This window comes from Leucopleurus acutus (assembly GCF_964270905.1).
Source record: "Leucopleurus acutus genome assembly, chromosome: 20".
NCBI lineage: Eukaryota > Metazoa > Chordata > Mammalia > Artiodactyla > Delphinidae > Leucopleurus > Leucopleurus acutus.
Genome location: NC_139162.1, coordinates 45,084,819 through 45,099,590, shown reverse-complemented (window position 1 = coordinate 45,099,590; position 14,772 = coordinate 45,084,819). Strand labels below are relative to the sequence as shown.

General features: G+C 38.1%; 1 protein-coding gene across 2 annotated transcripts in view; it reads left to right on the top strand.

The window, feature by feature from the left end:
• Nucleotides 1–2,121: 2,121 nt before the first annotated feature.
• ZNF569 (zinc finger protein 569) overlaps nucleotides 2,122–14,772 on the top strand; it is a 60,863-nt gene continuing 48,212 nt past the window's right edge. Inside the window, exons 1-2 of one of the 2 annotated variants that reach the window (XM_082862961.1) lie at nucleotides 2,122–2,391; nucleotides 3,633–3,795. In XM_082862961.1, the coding sequence (XP_082719087.1) occupies nucleotides 3,791–3,795 (5 nt within the window). In that variant the 5' untranslated portion in view covers nucleotides 2,122–2,391; nucleotides 3,633–3,790. Of the gene's footprint in view, nucleotides 2,392–3,632; nucleotides 3,796–8,882; nucleotides 9,171–14,772 lie in introns of those variants that run through there. The other variant, XM_082862960.1, reaches the window with a different exon arrangement.

The window sequence follows — 14,772 nt, the reverse complement described above, 5'->3', positions numbered from 1 at the left end:
TTTTTAAAAAGCTAGGCCGAAAAGAAAACAAATTCTAAGGTAGTAGACCAAAACCCAACTACATTAAATGTAAATTCACTAAATATGTCAGAGTAAGATTGTCATTATTTTTAAAATAATATTGTTTAATGAGACATACTTTAAAAAAAAAACAGAATGGTTAAAAGCAAAAGCGTAGAAAAAGATAATGCACTAGCCGAAAGAAGGATGGTGAAGCTACAGTAATATCAAAACTAAGACAAAAAGTGATATTATAAAGGGTAGATTCCATAATTTCCTATTGGATCAATCCAACAGGAAGCTATTACAACTCTAAATATGTATCATCCAACAAGAAGCTTTAAAATATATAAAGCAAAGCTTAACAGAAATAAAAGGAGAAATAGACAAATCTACAAGTATAAAAAATGAAATCAGGAAGCTGAATGGACATAGAACCAACTCTGTTCTCATCTTTTAACAAAATACTTAGCAAAAAATAATTCTTACAGTTGACAGAAAAATGTACTGTTGGTAAAGACACATGAGACAAATAAGCAAAACTTATTTAGAGGACATGTTCTCTCTCTGCAGTGTTTGGGAGCCTCTTTTCCCTTCCCAGAAAGAAATTCACACTTTTCAGAAACAGTGCCCATTATCATCTAGTGAAAGGAAGGCTGTGAAAGGAAGACTATCTTATTCTGCTTCCTAGAGATAACATAGTTCCTTAGGCTTTGTGTAGCTTCCTGATATTTAGCATGCTGTAGTCTACTGTATTCTGTTCTCTTTGCCAACATACTATTGCACAAAAGCATACAATAGTGTTTTCTTGGATATTTTCTCCATTTTGGTCTCTACTGCAAAATTATTGCAGTGAGTCTTGTTTTTGTGGTACGCGGGCCTTTCACTGTTATGGCCTCTCCCGTTGCGGAGCACAGGCTCCGGACGCGCAGGCTCAGCAGCCATGGCTCACGGGCCCAGCCACTCCACGGTATGTGGGATCTTCCCGGACCGGGGCACGAACCCGTGTCCCCTGCATCGGCAGGCGGACTCTCAACCACTGCGCCACCAGGGAAACCCTATCAATTGTTTTTAAGTTCTTAAATCAGAGTGGAACTCATATGAAATGTTGAAAAAAGAAATCGGGTCTTTAGGGCAAGAGTGACATATAGTCCGGGTTGCTGGATTCTTAGGTTTTTGCACCTGGTTACTTGTCTACTTTTCAACTTACACTTTTCACTCCTGATGGCGAGGCTACTTTGAGTTATTGACATGACCTTTCATTTGATGGCTCAGTGTCTTTGCCTTCTTCAACATCTTTATAGATTACCTGTATCACTTCTGTCCATATAACACACATGGAATATGGAGTAACACAGTGTAAAAAAAAAAAAAAAAAGCCTAGGTGATTCCAGTAATACACAATCACGAATCTCTATAATTTTTTTCCATTTAATATTTTGGTGACTCATGTATTGACTTAACCATGTAAATTTCAATATTGTAACAGGTGCCCGTCAGAAAAGCAGAAACACAAAGAACGGACAGAGCACATTGTCTCTGAAAAACTGCAGAGTCAGAATCAAGAGGTCACTAGAACAGACGACGCGACCATGGTCACACGAATGGTCGCAAACTAGAACGACCCTAAAGTCACCGGACCTCAGAGTCCCTCGACCCCGTAGACTCCCTACCACAAATTCCACCGCTGAAAGCTCCCACACCCGATCACGCAACGGTGCTCCTCGCTTTTCTTTTCTTTTTTTTTTTACTCCTCCCTTTTCTGACTGCCTCCAGGAGCTTGAGGCTCAGGCTGGCCCATCACGTCTCTTCAAGGTGCCCAGACCTTGCCCCACTTTCACCCCACTGAAGTCCAGTCCCAGGTGGAGCCGGGACCAGACGGAACGAAACCGACTCAGCGGTGCTTCCCTCACGGACCAGATACCGTAACGCCTAGAACCCAAAGATCCAGACAACTGTAAGGAGGAGGCGACTTTTCGCAGAAAATAGATTTGGGCCGAGACGGCCTCTGGGAAATGTAGTCCGGGGCAGGAAAACTGCGGACCTTTTCACATTCTTCTCAGCACCAAGTGGCACTCCCAGGCTCCGAGGGCCGGACTCACTGGAGGCAGCTGCCGCAAAACTCTCAGCTGAGGCCCCTCGGCAGATCTGAGAGCCCCTCAACGCAGCGGTTGCTTATTCCCGCTACTCGTCAACTGGAAGGCCAGTCCTCGCGGCGAGCCGCGAGGGGCTCTGGGAAGAGTTATCCTGCGTCTAACGGACCGAGGCTTGTGCTGCCTTCGGACACAGCCGGCACTGACCTTAATGGATTACCTAACTCGGGCTGCACCGGCTGTGCCACTTGGGCAGCGCTGAGGTGCGGAATTGGGGCCTGTGTCTGCGGGCTCGGTGGTGAGTCCTCGGGAAGTCGCGAGCTCAGAGTCCGGGACTCTTTGTGCTGGGTGGAATAGGGGCCTGCGGACCACCCGGTGCCTGTGTTGTTGGAGGAGGACGCCGGGCAGGGCTTTGCCTGTGCGGGTGGTTCCCTGAGGCCGTGGGAGCGACGTGTGAAGGACTGTGAGCGTGTGGCTTGATAGGACTTTATTTGCCAGGCATTTGTCTGTGACTGATATGGCCGTGGAGTCGTGTGTGCAGGCGGATTTTGTGGATGTGCTTTTCCTTTTCTGTTTCACTATGAACGTGGCTGAAAACCACGATAAAAGGCAGAGTTCGGTTGTGTGTGTAGATTTGTGAGACTATTTGTACCAGTGCTTCATTTCTTTGGAGATGGTAATCGTAAATATGTTTTTCTATGAGATATCAATAGCCCCAACACGTTGTTTCAGTATTTATTTAAAATTTTATTTCTGTGTAATGGCCACGTTGTTTTGTGTGCTTAGTAACAATACTCCTTGCCCCTCACTCCCCGCCCCAAATCACAAAATAAAGAAAAGCTCCAAGAAAACAAAAATCATTTATACTTCTACCATAAACTATCAAAATTTATTTCCCATCTTTTCACCCCTCCCTCTGTGAATACATACATATGCATTCGTATATTATAAAATTGGAATCACGCTATACATACAGTTCTGTAATCTACCTATGCCATTTAACAATGTGCAGTTAATATTTTTCCATTTAAACAATTACGCATATATGTCATCATTTAAAAGTTTTTTGTATGGTATTCATTTTAATGCATTTACACCTGTTGATGGGTAATTTGGTTTTTTTAACTTCTTGCCATTATATAGAATGTGTTTATCAGCAACTATTTGGCATGTTATCATGCACTTTCTTAATTTTTTTTGGTGGGAGGCAGGCTCTTAGAAGTGGAACTGATAGGTTTAGATATATATGCTTATTAAAGACTCCCAAATTCTATCCAGTTATTCTCTTGTAAGGTTCCAATAATCTACAGTATTATTGGCATAGTATAAGATTGCCTATATTCATACACCCTTGATAACAATGGTTATCGTTAGTATTAATAATCTTTGTTAACCTCATAGATGTAAAATAATTTCTTTAATTTGCAGTTATTTAATTACTACTGAAGTCAACCATTTAAAAATCTTTTTTTGTGTGAATTATGTGTTTTCTAAGGTGTTTTTCTAAAGCAGTGTTCTATTTTCAAATTTCTTTTCCAGGTTCTTCAGGTACTGAGGATTCATTCATTCATCCACTCACCATTTATTGAATGCTGCGTGTGACAGGAATAATTATAGATGCTTGGGATATAACATTGAACAAAGGAGACAAACTCTCTGCTATCATGGTACTTACATTGTTGTGGGCCAGATAATAAATGAGGTAAGTAAGTTAAATATAACATACATTAAATAGTGAAACATTCTAAGAGAAAAGTAAAGCAGGAGGATATATAGAATCAGGGATGAGACTTGGAGTTTTAGATGGGGTAGTTAAGAATGCATCCTGAAAATGTAATAATAAAGATATGAAGGAAATACAGGTGCTAGTTATGCACATAATTAAGGGAAGAGGGAACAACAGTTAGAAAAGCCCTGAGATGGGAATATGCCTGTTACAAAGAGGCTGGTGTGGCTGAAATAGAGCAAATGAGAGGGAGAGTAGTGAGAGATGGGAGAAGAAAGGTAATTGGAGGGAAGGAGGGCAGATCAGATTGGGCCTTATGGGCCCTGTTAAGGATCTTGGCTTTTTACTGTGAATGAGATGGGAAGCTATTGGAGAGTTTTGAACATACAAGTGATAGTATCTGCTTACGATTTAAGAGGATTGCCTTGGTTGCTCTGATGAGAGAATTATGAGAAGAAGAATAGGGGAAGAGGTCAGGGACAAGGGCAGAAGCAGAGAGACCAATTAGGAAGCTATTGCATTAATCTAGGGAAAAGATGTTGGTGACCTGGACCAGAGTAGTAAAAATGATGAGAAGTAGTCGTGTACTGGATATAATTTAAAGGTAAAGCTGACATAATTTGCTGATAGAACTGATGTGGAGTGTAAGTGTGACAAGATGACACAATATTTTTTAATCTGAGCAACTTGAAGAATGGAGTTGTCATTAACTGAGAAGGGAAAGAAGGTAGGAAGAACCTGGGGCATAGAGAGATAGTGAGATTTCAGTTTGGAATATTGTATCTGAAGTATGAGATGCCCATTGGACATTCAGGTGGAAATATTAAGTTGGCAGTGGGATATACAAGTCTGAAGTTCAAAAGAAAGTTCTGAGACCTAGGTTGGAGACATACGTTTGGGGATTATCAGCATATAGGTGATATTTAAGGAGATCACTTAGAGGGTAGATGGAAAATGATAGACGTAAAGGACTTATCTCTGGGTCACTTCAACATGAGAAAGTCAAAGAAAATGAGGAGGAACCAGCAAAAAAGACTGAAAGGGACTACCTAGAATGGTTGGGAGAAAACCCCAGTTATGGTGCTTAGTGCTACTGACATGGTCATTGTTTCTAGGCTTTTTGTTTTGGTGGGCAGAGCAAGGAAATATATTTTAGTTTTTTTTAGTAGCTTGATTCACATACCATACATTTTACCCTTTAAAGTGTACAACGGAATGTTTTTCTAAAAAATCCACAGGGTTGTGCACCCATCACCATTGTGTAATTTTAGATCATTTTTGTCCCCCCTGAATTATCGTACCCATTAGCAGTCAATCTCATATTCTCCTCCTTCCTCCCAGTCTAATGAACCACTAATCTGATTTATGCCTTGATGAATTTGTCTATTCAGCCATTTCATATCAATGAAATCGTACAATATGTGGTCTTTTGTGACTGACTTCTTTCACGTGATATGTTTTCAATGTTTATTAACGTTGTAGCTGGAAATATACTCTTAACAGAGTAGACCCCATGAGTTCATACTGCTATTTGCAATAAAAAAAATTTAGAATTATAGAGTTTCTACTTTAGTTTCATTTTTGTGTCTTTTATTTATTAATCCATCCATCTGTAGATGTGTATATGTATATATAAATAAGATAGTTCAGAGCAATATTACTAGTACTTAAAATATTCCTACTGCAAATAATTTAATATTTCTTTATAGATCTATTTGCTTTGGGGTTGTCTCTCTAGGGACATATAACCCAATTATTGTGCTTTAAAGTAACTAGAACTAATTTCTCTGTGTGTGGTTAAGCCACAAATGTAACATATGAGTAGGTTCATTTGTTTCATTCTGCTTTTGATTTTTAGGTATAGCTTATGGGTTTTTTTGGTTGTTGTTGTTTTAATTTAATTTATTTAATTAATTATTTTAGCTTTTGTTTTAACATTTGTTTTAATTTTGTTTTATAATCATGTAAGACATTTACATGGTTGGAAAGTCAAATATGCAAAACAAACACACAAAACAAAGAGAAGTTTTGTATTGTTTGCAAACAGGGAGCACGATGCCTCCAGCTTTGTTATTCCTTCTCAAGATTGCTTTGGCAATTTGGGGTCTTTTGTGGGTCCATACAAATTTTAGGATTGTTTGTTCTATTTCTATGAAAAATTCCATTGGAATTTTGATAGAAATTGCATTGAATCTATACATTGCTTTGGGTAGTATGAACATTTTAGCAATATCAATTCTTCCAATCCATGAACACGGAATTTCTTTCCATTCATTTGTGTCTTTTTCAATTTCTTTCATCAGTGTCCTATAGTTTTCATTGTATAGTCTTTCACCTGCTTGGTTGAGCTTATTCCTAGGTGTTTTATTCTTTTTGATGCAATTGTGAATGGAATTGTTTTCTTAACTTTTCTTTCTGATAGTTCATTATTAGTGCATAGAAATGCAGCAATTTCTGTATATTTATTTTGTATCCTGCAACATTACTGAATTCATTTATAAGTTCTAACAGTTATTTGGCAGTCTTTAGGGTTTTGTATGTATAATATCATGTCATCTGCAAATAATGAAAGTTTCACTTCTTCCTTTCCATTTGGATGCCTTTTATTGCTTTTTCTTGCCTAATTGCTCTGGCTAGGATTTCCAGTACTATGTTGAACAAAAATAGTGACAATGGGCATCCTGTCTTGTTCCTGGTCTTAGAGGAAAAGCTCTTAGCTTCACACCATTAACTATGGTGTTAGTTCTGAGCTTGTCATATATATCATTTATTATGTGAGATACGTTTCCTCTATACCCACTTTGTTGAGAGTTTTTTTTTTTTTTTTTTTTTTTGCTGTATGCGGGCCTCTCACTGTTGTGGCCTCTGCTGTTGTGGAGCACAGGCTCCAGACGCACAGGCCCAGTGGCCATGGCTCACGGGCCCAGCTGCTCTGCGGCATGTGGGATCCTTCCGGACCGGGGCACGAACCCGTGTCCCCTGCATCAGCAGGCAGACTCCCGACCACTGCACCACCCGGGAAGCCCTGTTGAGAGTTTTTATAAAAAATGGATGTTGAATCTTGTCAAATACTTTTCCTTCATCTATTGAGATGATCATGTGGATTTTTATCATTCATTTTGGTAATGTGGTGTATCACATTTGTTGATTTGTGGTTATTGAACCATCCTTGCATCCCTAGAATATATCCCACTTTATTGAGGTGTTTGATTCTTTTTTTTAAAATTTTTTAAAATAAATTTATTTGTTTGTTTTATTTTTGGCTGCATTGGGTCTTCATTGTTGCACATGGGCTTTCTCTAGTTGTGGCGAGTGGAGGCTACTCTTCATTGTGGTGCACAGGCTTCTCATTGCAATGGCTTCTCCTGTTGCGGAGTGTGGGCTCTAGGCATGCGGGCTTCAGTAGTTGTGGCTTGTGGGCTCTAGAGTGCAGGTTCAGTAGTTGTGGTGCATGGGCTTAGTTGCTCCGCAGCATGTGGGATCTTCCCAGACCAGGGGTTGAACCTGTGTCCCCTGCACTGGCAGGCGGATTCTTAACCACTGTGCCACCAGGGAAGCCCTGAGGTGTTTGATTCTTAATGTATGTTGAATTCATGTTTGCTAATATTTTGTTGAGGATTTTTCATCTGTGTTCATCCGGAATATTGGCCTGTGATTGTCTTTTCTTTTAGTATACTTGTCTGGTTTTGGTATCAGGGTAATGCTGGCCTTGTGAAATGAGTTTGGAAGCGTTTTCTCCTCTTCTATTTTTGGGAGATTTTTAGAAGGATTCGTATTAATTTTTCTTTGAATGTTTGGTAGAATTCACCAGTACAGCCATCTGGTTCTGGATTTTTGTTTGCTGGGAGGTTTTAAATTACTGATTCAACCTCCTTACTAGTAGTCGGTCTGTTCAGATTTTTTGTTTCTTCATAATTCAGTCTTGGATGGTTGTATGTTTCTAGGAATGTATCCATTTCTTCTAGGTTGTCCAATTTTTTGGCATATAAATTGTTTGTAATAGTCTCTTATCTTTTGTATTGTATTTCTGTGGTACCAGTTGTAACATCTCTTTTGTTTCTGATTTTGTTTGAGTCCTCTCTCTTTTTACTTGGTGAGTCTAGCTAAAGGTTTGTCCATTTTGTTTATCTTGTCACAGCATCAGTTCTTGGTTTCATTGATCTTTTCTCTTGTCTTTTTAGTCTCTATTTCATTTTTTTCTGCCCTGATTCTTGTTACTTCCTTCCTTCTACTAAGTTTGGGCTTCTTTTATTCTTCTTTTCTAGTTCCTCAAGGTTTAAAGTTAGATTGTTTATTTGACATTTTTCTGGGTTTTTGAAATAGGCATTTGTTGCTATGAACTTCCTTCTTAGAGCAGTTTTTGTTGCATCCCTTAAGTTCTGGTGTATTGTACTTCCATTTTCATTTGTCTCAAGATATTTTTGATTTTGCTTTTGATTTCTTTGTTCCTATTGGTTATTCAGTAGCATGTTGTTTAGTTGCTACATATTTCTGAATTTTCCAGTTTTCTTCTGGTAATTGATTTCGTTTCATACCATGTGGTTGGGAAAGATGCTGGATATTATTTAAGTCTTCTTAAATTTGTCAAGACTTGTTTTGTGGCCTATCATATCCTAGAGAATGTTCCATGTGCACCTGAGAAGAAGGTGTATTCAGGTGCCTTTGGATGGAATTTCTGTATATATCTATTTAGTCTATCTGGTCTAATGTGTTGTTTAAGGCCAATGTTTCCTTATTGATTTTCTGTCAGAACGATTTATCCATTGTCTTATTGTATTGCTGCCTGTTTCTCCCTTTAGACCTGTTAATATTTGCTTCATATATTTAGGTGCTCTTATGTTGTGTGCATATATATTTACAAATGTTTATCCTCTTGTTGGATTGACCCCTTTATCATTATGTAATGCCCTTCTTTGTCTCTTATGGCAGTCTTTGTTTTAAAGTCTGTTTTGTCTGATATAAGTATAGCTATCCCAACTTTCTTTTGGTTTCCATTTGCATGGAATATCATCATGCAAAAAGATGGGCCCTTCAGTCTGTGTGTGTTCTTACAACTGAAGTGAATCTCTCATAGGTAGCATATTGATGGGTCTTGTTTTTTTTATCCATTCATCCATTCTGTGTCCTTTTGAAAGCTTTTCTTTTTTTGTTTGTGTGGTACGCAGGCCTCTCACTGTTGTGGCCTCTCCCGTTGCAGAGCACAGGCTCCGGATGCGCAGGCTCAGCGGCCATGGCTCATGGGCCCAGCCACTCCGCGGCACGTGGGATCCTCCTGGACCAGGGCACGAACCCATTCTGTGTCTTTTGATCAGAGAATTTAATCCATTTACATTTAAAGTAATTATTGATAGGTATGTATTTATTGCCATTTTGTTAATTGGTTTTTGGCTGTTTTGTAGTTCCTCTGTTCCTTTCTTTGCTATTTCTTTGTGGTTTGATGGCTTTCTTTATTGGTATGCTTAGATTCATTTCTCACTATCTTTTGTTATCTACTGCAAATTTTTGGTTAATGGTTACAATGAGACTGACATAAACCCACTTATATTTATAATGGTCTAATTTAAGTTGATAATAATCAAAGTTTGAATGCATTCTAAAGCTTTACATTTCTATCCCTGCCCCCCCCATCATTTTAAAAAATATCAAACGCTTCACAAATTTGCATGTCATCCTTGTGCAGAGGCCATGCTATTCATCTCTATATCATTCCAATTTTAGTATATATGCTGCTGAAGTGAGCACTGGGAGGTTTCTGTTGACCTGTCTTCAAGTTCATTGATTTTTTCCTCAGTCATGTTGAGTCTACTGATGAGTCCATTGAAGGCATTCTTTTTTTTTTTTAGAGTTCCATCAGCACTAAGCAATTTTAATTTTAAAAAATTATCTCAGAGTAATTTCAAACTCACAGAAAATTTGCAAGTACATTACAAAAATACTCCCTTATTGCCTTCACCCAGATTCACCAACTTTTAATATCTCTCTCTTTCTTTCACACACACACACACACACACACACACACACACACACACACACACACACAATGAGTCTTTTTCTGAACCATTTGACTACAAGCTTCAGACCTGATCCTTCATCCCCTAAATACTCCAGTGTGTATTTCCCTAAACAGAGACCTCCCAATAAGTCAGGAAGTCAACAATTGATACAACATTGCCATTTAGAGAACCTGTTCAAATTTCAATTTTGCCAATTGTCCCCAAAATGTCTTTTTCTTCATACTTTAAAAAACATATATATTTATTTATTTTTATTTGGTTGTGCCAGGTCTTGTTGTGGCTGGTGGGCTTTTTAGTTGCAGCTGGCAGGCTCCATAGTTGTGGCTTGCCATCTCCTTAGTTGCAGCATGCGGGCTTCTTAGTTGTGGCATGCGAACTCTTAGTTGCGGCATGCATGTGGGATCTAGTTCCCTGACCAGGGATTGAACCTGGGCCCCCTGCATTGGGAGCATGGGGTCTTAACCACTGCGCCACCAGGGAAGTCCCCCCAGAATGTCTTTTTTAGTTTTCAGGTACAGGATTCCTTCATACCTTGCATTTGGTTGTCATGTCTCTTTGGCCTCCTGCAACCTGGAACAGTTCCCCAGTCATTCTGTCTATCATGTCCTTGAGAGTTTAAAAGAATACAGGCCTTGTATTCTGTAGACTGGCACTCAACTTGATTCCATTGGATGTTTCTTCATGCCTAGACTCAGGCATGTATTCCTGACAAACTTTGATTTTCTCATTATGTCATTCTGTCCCATCACTGGTGATGTTAAACTTGATCATCTAGTCATGTTGATGTCTTCACTGTAAAGTTCTATTTTTCCTTGTAACTGTTGGAAAATGTTCCAATATGGTGCTAAAATCCTGTTCCTCATCGAAACTTTACCCATTCTTAGCCTCCATTGACAACTTCAGTCTGAACCACTCTCCAGTTGATAAGTGGTTTTATGTTTATATTATTCCTTTTACATTTATTGGTTGGCATTATAGTGGAAAGGAAGAGCTTTCCTTTCTCCCTATTGATTTATATCATGTTGAGCTCATGGATTCTATTTTATTCAGTAGGTTATACTTTATTACTGTAAATATTTATTTTCATGCTCAAATTGCCCCTAATTTGGCCAATGTGAGCTTCTTTGAGCCAGTTTCACATCTTTTTAACATGGTCCTATCAGTTTTTGAGCACTTCCTTAATTTCTGGCACAAGATGTTCTAGGCTCATCTTGTAGTTTTCCTGCTCCAGCCCTAAAATCAGATATTTCTTCAGACAGTCTTGGTTCCTCTTCTTTTTTCCCATATAAATATTTTTTGGAAAATTTTGGACTTTTATTTATTTATTGTTGTTGAAGTATAATTGATTTACCATATTATGTTAGTTTCAAGTGTACAGCAGAGTGATTTGGTTATATATATATTCTTTTTTTGATACTTTACATTATAGTTTATTACAAGATATTGAATATAGTCCCCTGTGCTATGCAGTAAATCCTTGTTGTTTATTTTATATGCATCTGTTAATCCCATACTCTCAATTTATTCCTCCCTTGCTTCCTCTCCCCTTTAGTAACCATAAGTTTGTTTTCTATGTCTGTGAGTCTGTTTTCTGTTTTGTATATAGATTCATTTGTACTATTTTTTAGATTCCACATGTGATATATAATATTTGTCTTTGTCTGACTTCACTTAGTATGGTAGTCTCTAGGTCCATCCATGTTTTTGCAAATGACATTATTTCATTCTTTTTTTATGACTAAATAATATTCCATTGTGTATATATATATTATATATATGTACACCACATCTTCTTTATCTATTCATCTGCCAATGGACATTTAGGTTGCTTCCATGTCTTGGATATTGTAAATAGTGTGCCACTATGAACAATGGGGTGCCTATACCTTTTTGAATTAGTTTTTGTCTTTTCTGGATATATGCCCATAAGTGGGATTGCTGGGTAATATGGCAACTCTACTTTTAGTTTTTTTTTTTTAACAGGGTTGAGTTCCTTTTTTTAACATCTTTATTGGAGTATAATTGCTTTACAATGGTGTGTTAGTTTCTGATTTATAACAAAGTGAATCAGCTATACATATACATATATCCCCATATCTCCTCCCTCTTGCATCTCCCTCCCACCCTCCCTATCCCACCCCTCTAGGTGGTCACAAAGCACCGAGCTGATCTCCCTGTGCTATGCGGCTGCTTCCCACTAGCTATCTGCCTTACATTTGGTAGTGTATATATGTCCATGCCACTCTCTTACTTCATCCCAGCTTACCCTTCCCTCTCCCCACATCCTCAAGTCCATTCTCTACATTTGCATCTTTATTCCTGTCCTGCCCCTAGGTTCTTCAGAACCATTTTTTTTTTTTTAGATTCCATATATGTGTGTTAGCATACAGTATTTGTTTTTCTCTTTCTGACTTACTTCACTCTGTATGATAGACTCTAGGCCCATCCACCTCACTACAAAAAACTCAATTTCGTTTCTTTTTATGGCTGAATAATATTCCATTGTATATATGTGCCACATCTTCTTTATCCACTCATCTGTTGATGGGCACTTAAGTTGCTTCCATGTCCTGGCGATTGTAAATAGTGCTGCAGTGAACATTGTGGTACATGTCTGTTTTTGAATTATGGTTTTCTCAGGGTATATGCCCAGTAGTGGGATTGCTGGGTCATATGGTAGTTCTATTTTTAGTTTTTTAAGGAACCTCCATACTGTTCTCCATAGTGGCTGTATCAGTTTACATTCTCACCAACAGTGCAAGAGGGTTCCCTTTTCTCCACACCCTCTCCAGCATTTATTGTTTGTAGATTTTTTGATGATGGCCATTCTGACCAGTGTGAGGTGATACCTCATTGTAGTTTTGATTTGCATTTCTCTAATAATTAGTGATGTTGAGCATCTTTTCATGTGCTTTTTGGCCATCTGTATGTCTTCTTTGGAGAAATGTCTATTTAGATCTTCTGCCCATTTTTTGATTAGGTTGTTTGTGTTTTTGACAAAGAGTTGCATGAGATGTTTGTATATTTTGGAGATTAACCCCTTGTCAGTTGCTTCATTTGCAAATATTTTCTCCCAGTCTGTGGGCGTTTTATTTTGTTGATAGTTTCCTTTGCTGTGCAAAAGCTTATAAGTTTGATTAGGTCCCACTTGTTTATTTTTGCTTTTATTTCTATTGCCTTGGGAGACTGACCTAAGAAAACATTGCTGTGATTTATGTCAGAGAATGTTTTGCCTATGTTCTCTTCTAGGAGTTTTATGGTGTCATGTCATATTTAAGTCTTTAAGCCATTTTGAGTTTATTTTTGTACATGGTGTAAGGGAGTGTTCTAGCTTCATTGATTACATGTGGCTGTTCACCTTTCCCAGCACCACTTGCTGAAGAGACCGTCTTGTCTTCATTGTATATTCTTGCCTCCTTTGTCAAAGATTAATTGACTGTAGGTGTGTGGGTTTATTTCTGGGCTCTTTATTCTGTTCCATTGATTTATATGTCTGTTTTTGTGCCAGTACAATGCTGTTTTGATTACTGTAGCTTTGTAATATTGTCTGTTATGCCTCCTGCTTTGTTCTTTTTCCTCAGGATTGCTTTGGCAATTCTGGTTTTTTTGTGGTTCCATGTAAATTTTATGATTATTTGTTCTAGTTCTGTGAAAAATGTCATGGGTAATTTGATAGGGAACACATTAAATCTGTAGATTGCTTTGGGTACTATGGCCATTTAAACTATGTTAATTCTTCCAATCCAAGAACATGGGCTATCTTTCCATTTCCTTGAATCCTCTTCAGTTTCCTTTATCAATGTTTTATAGTTCTCAGCATATAAATCTTTTACCTCCTTGGTTAGGTTCATTGCTAGGTGGTTTGTTTTTTGGATGTGATTTTAAATGGGATTTTTTTTTTTACCTTCCTTTTCTGATATTTCTTTGTTAGTGTAAAGAAATGCAACACATTTCTGTATATTACTCTTGTATCCTGCTACCTTGCTGAATTCATTTATGAGTTCTAATAGTTTTTTGTGTGGAGTCTTTAGGGTTTTCTATATAGAGTATCATGTCATCTACATACAATGACAATTTTACCTCTTCCTGAATGCCTTCATTGCTGTTAGTGTATTTTTTAAATTAATTTAAATTAATTTTTATTGGAGTATAGTTGCTTTACAATGTTGTGTTAGTTTCTGCTGTACAGCAGAGTGAATCAGCTATATGTATACATATAATCCCTCTTTTTTTGGATTTCCTTCCCATTTAGGTCACCTCTGTTGATATATTTTTGATTGCTAGCATTCCTTTTGTTTATTTCTCCCCTTACATTATCTATTTTCCTAATTTGTTCATTAGAGCCCTGAACATATTAGTCATAGTTATTTTAAATGCACTGCACAAACTTTTACTGTGCCCTTTGAAATGTAAATTATTGTGCTAGGCCTTGAAGAAGCCATATAAGTAGTCCCTGCCATAAGTGATTCACAGTCCTAGGGAGAGAGACAAATCAGCAAATGCTGTGGCAGAATGATAAATGCCAATGTTGGGCAAGCTCATGGGATGTAGGAGTAAGATATATCCAATAGAGGGATATCCTGATCAAGGGATAAAGTAGTTTTTTTGTTTGTTTGTTTGTTTTTTGCCATGTTGCATGGCTTGCAGGATCTTAATTCCCGAACCAGGGATCGAACCTGGGCCCACAGCCGTGAGGGTGCCAAGTCCTAACCACTGGACTGCCAGGGAATTCCCTGGATAACGTAGTTCTTAATTTGACTTAAGGATGAGAAGGCATTGGCCAAGTGAAAGATGCAGCTGATCAGCAATCAGGGAATGGTTTCTATGTAGGGGGAAATGATATGCAGTAGCTTTTAAGGGAGTGAGTGCACTGTGTTTCTTTTAAAAGGCACATAACCATAACTTGTGCCCCCCTCCTATGTGATTTAAACATATGTTG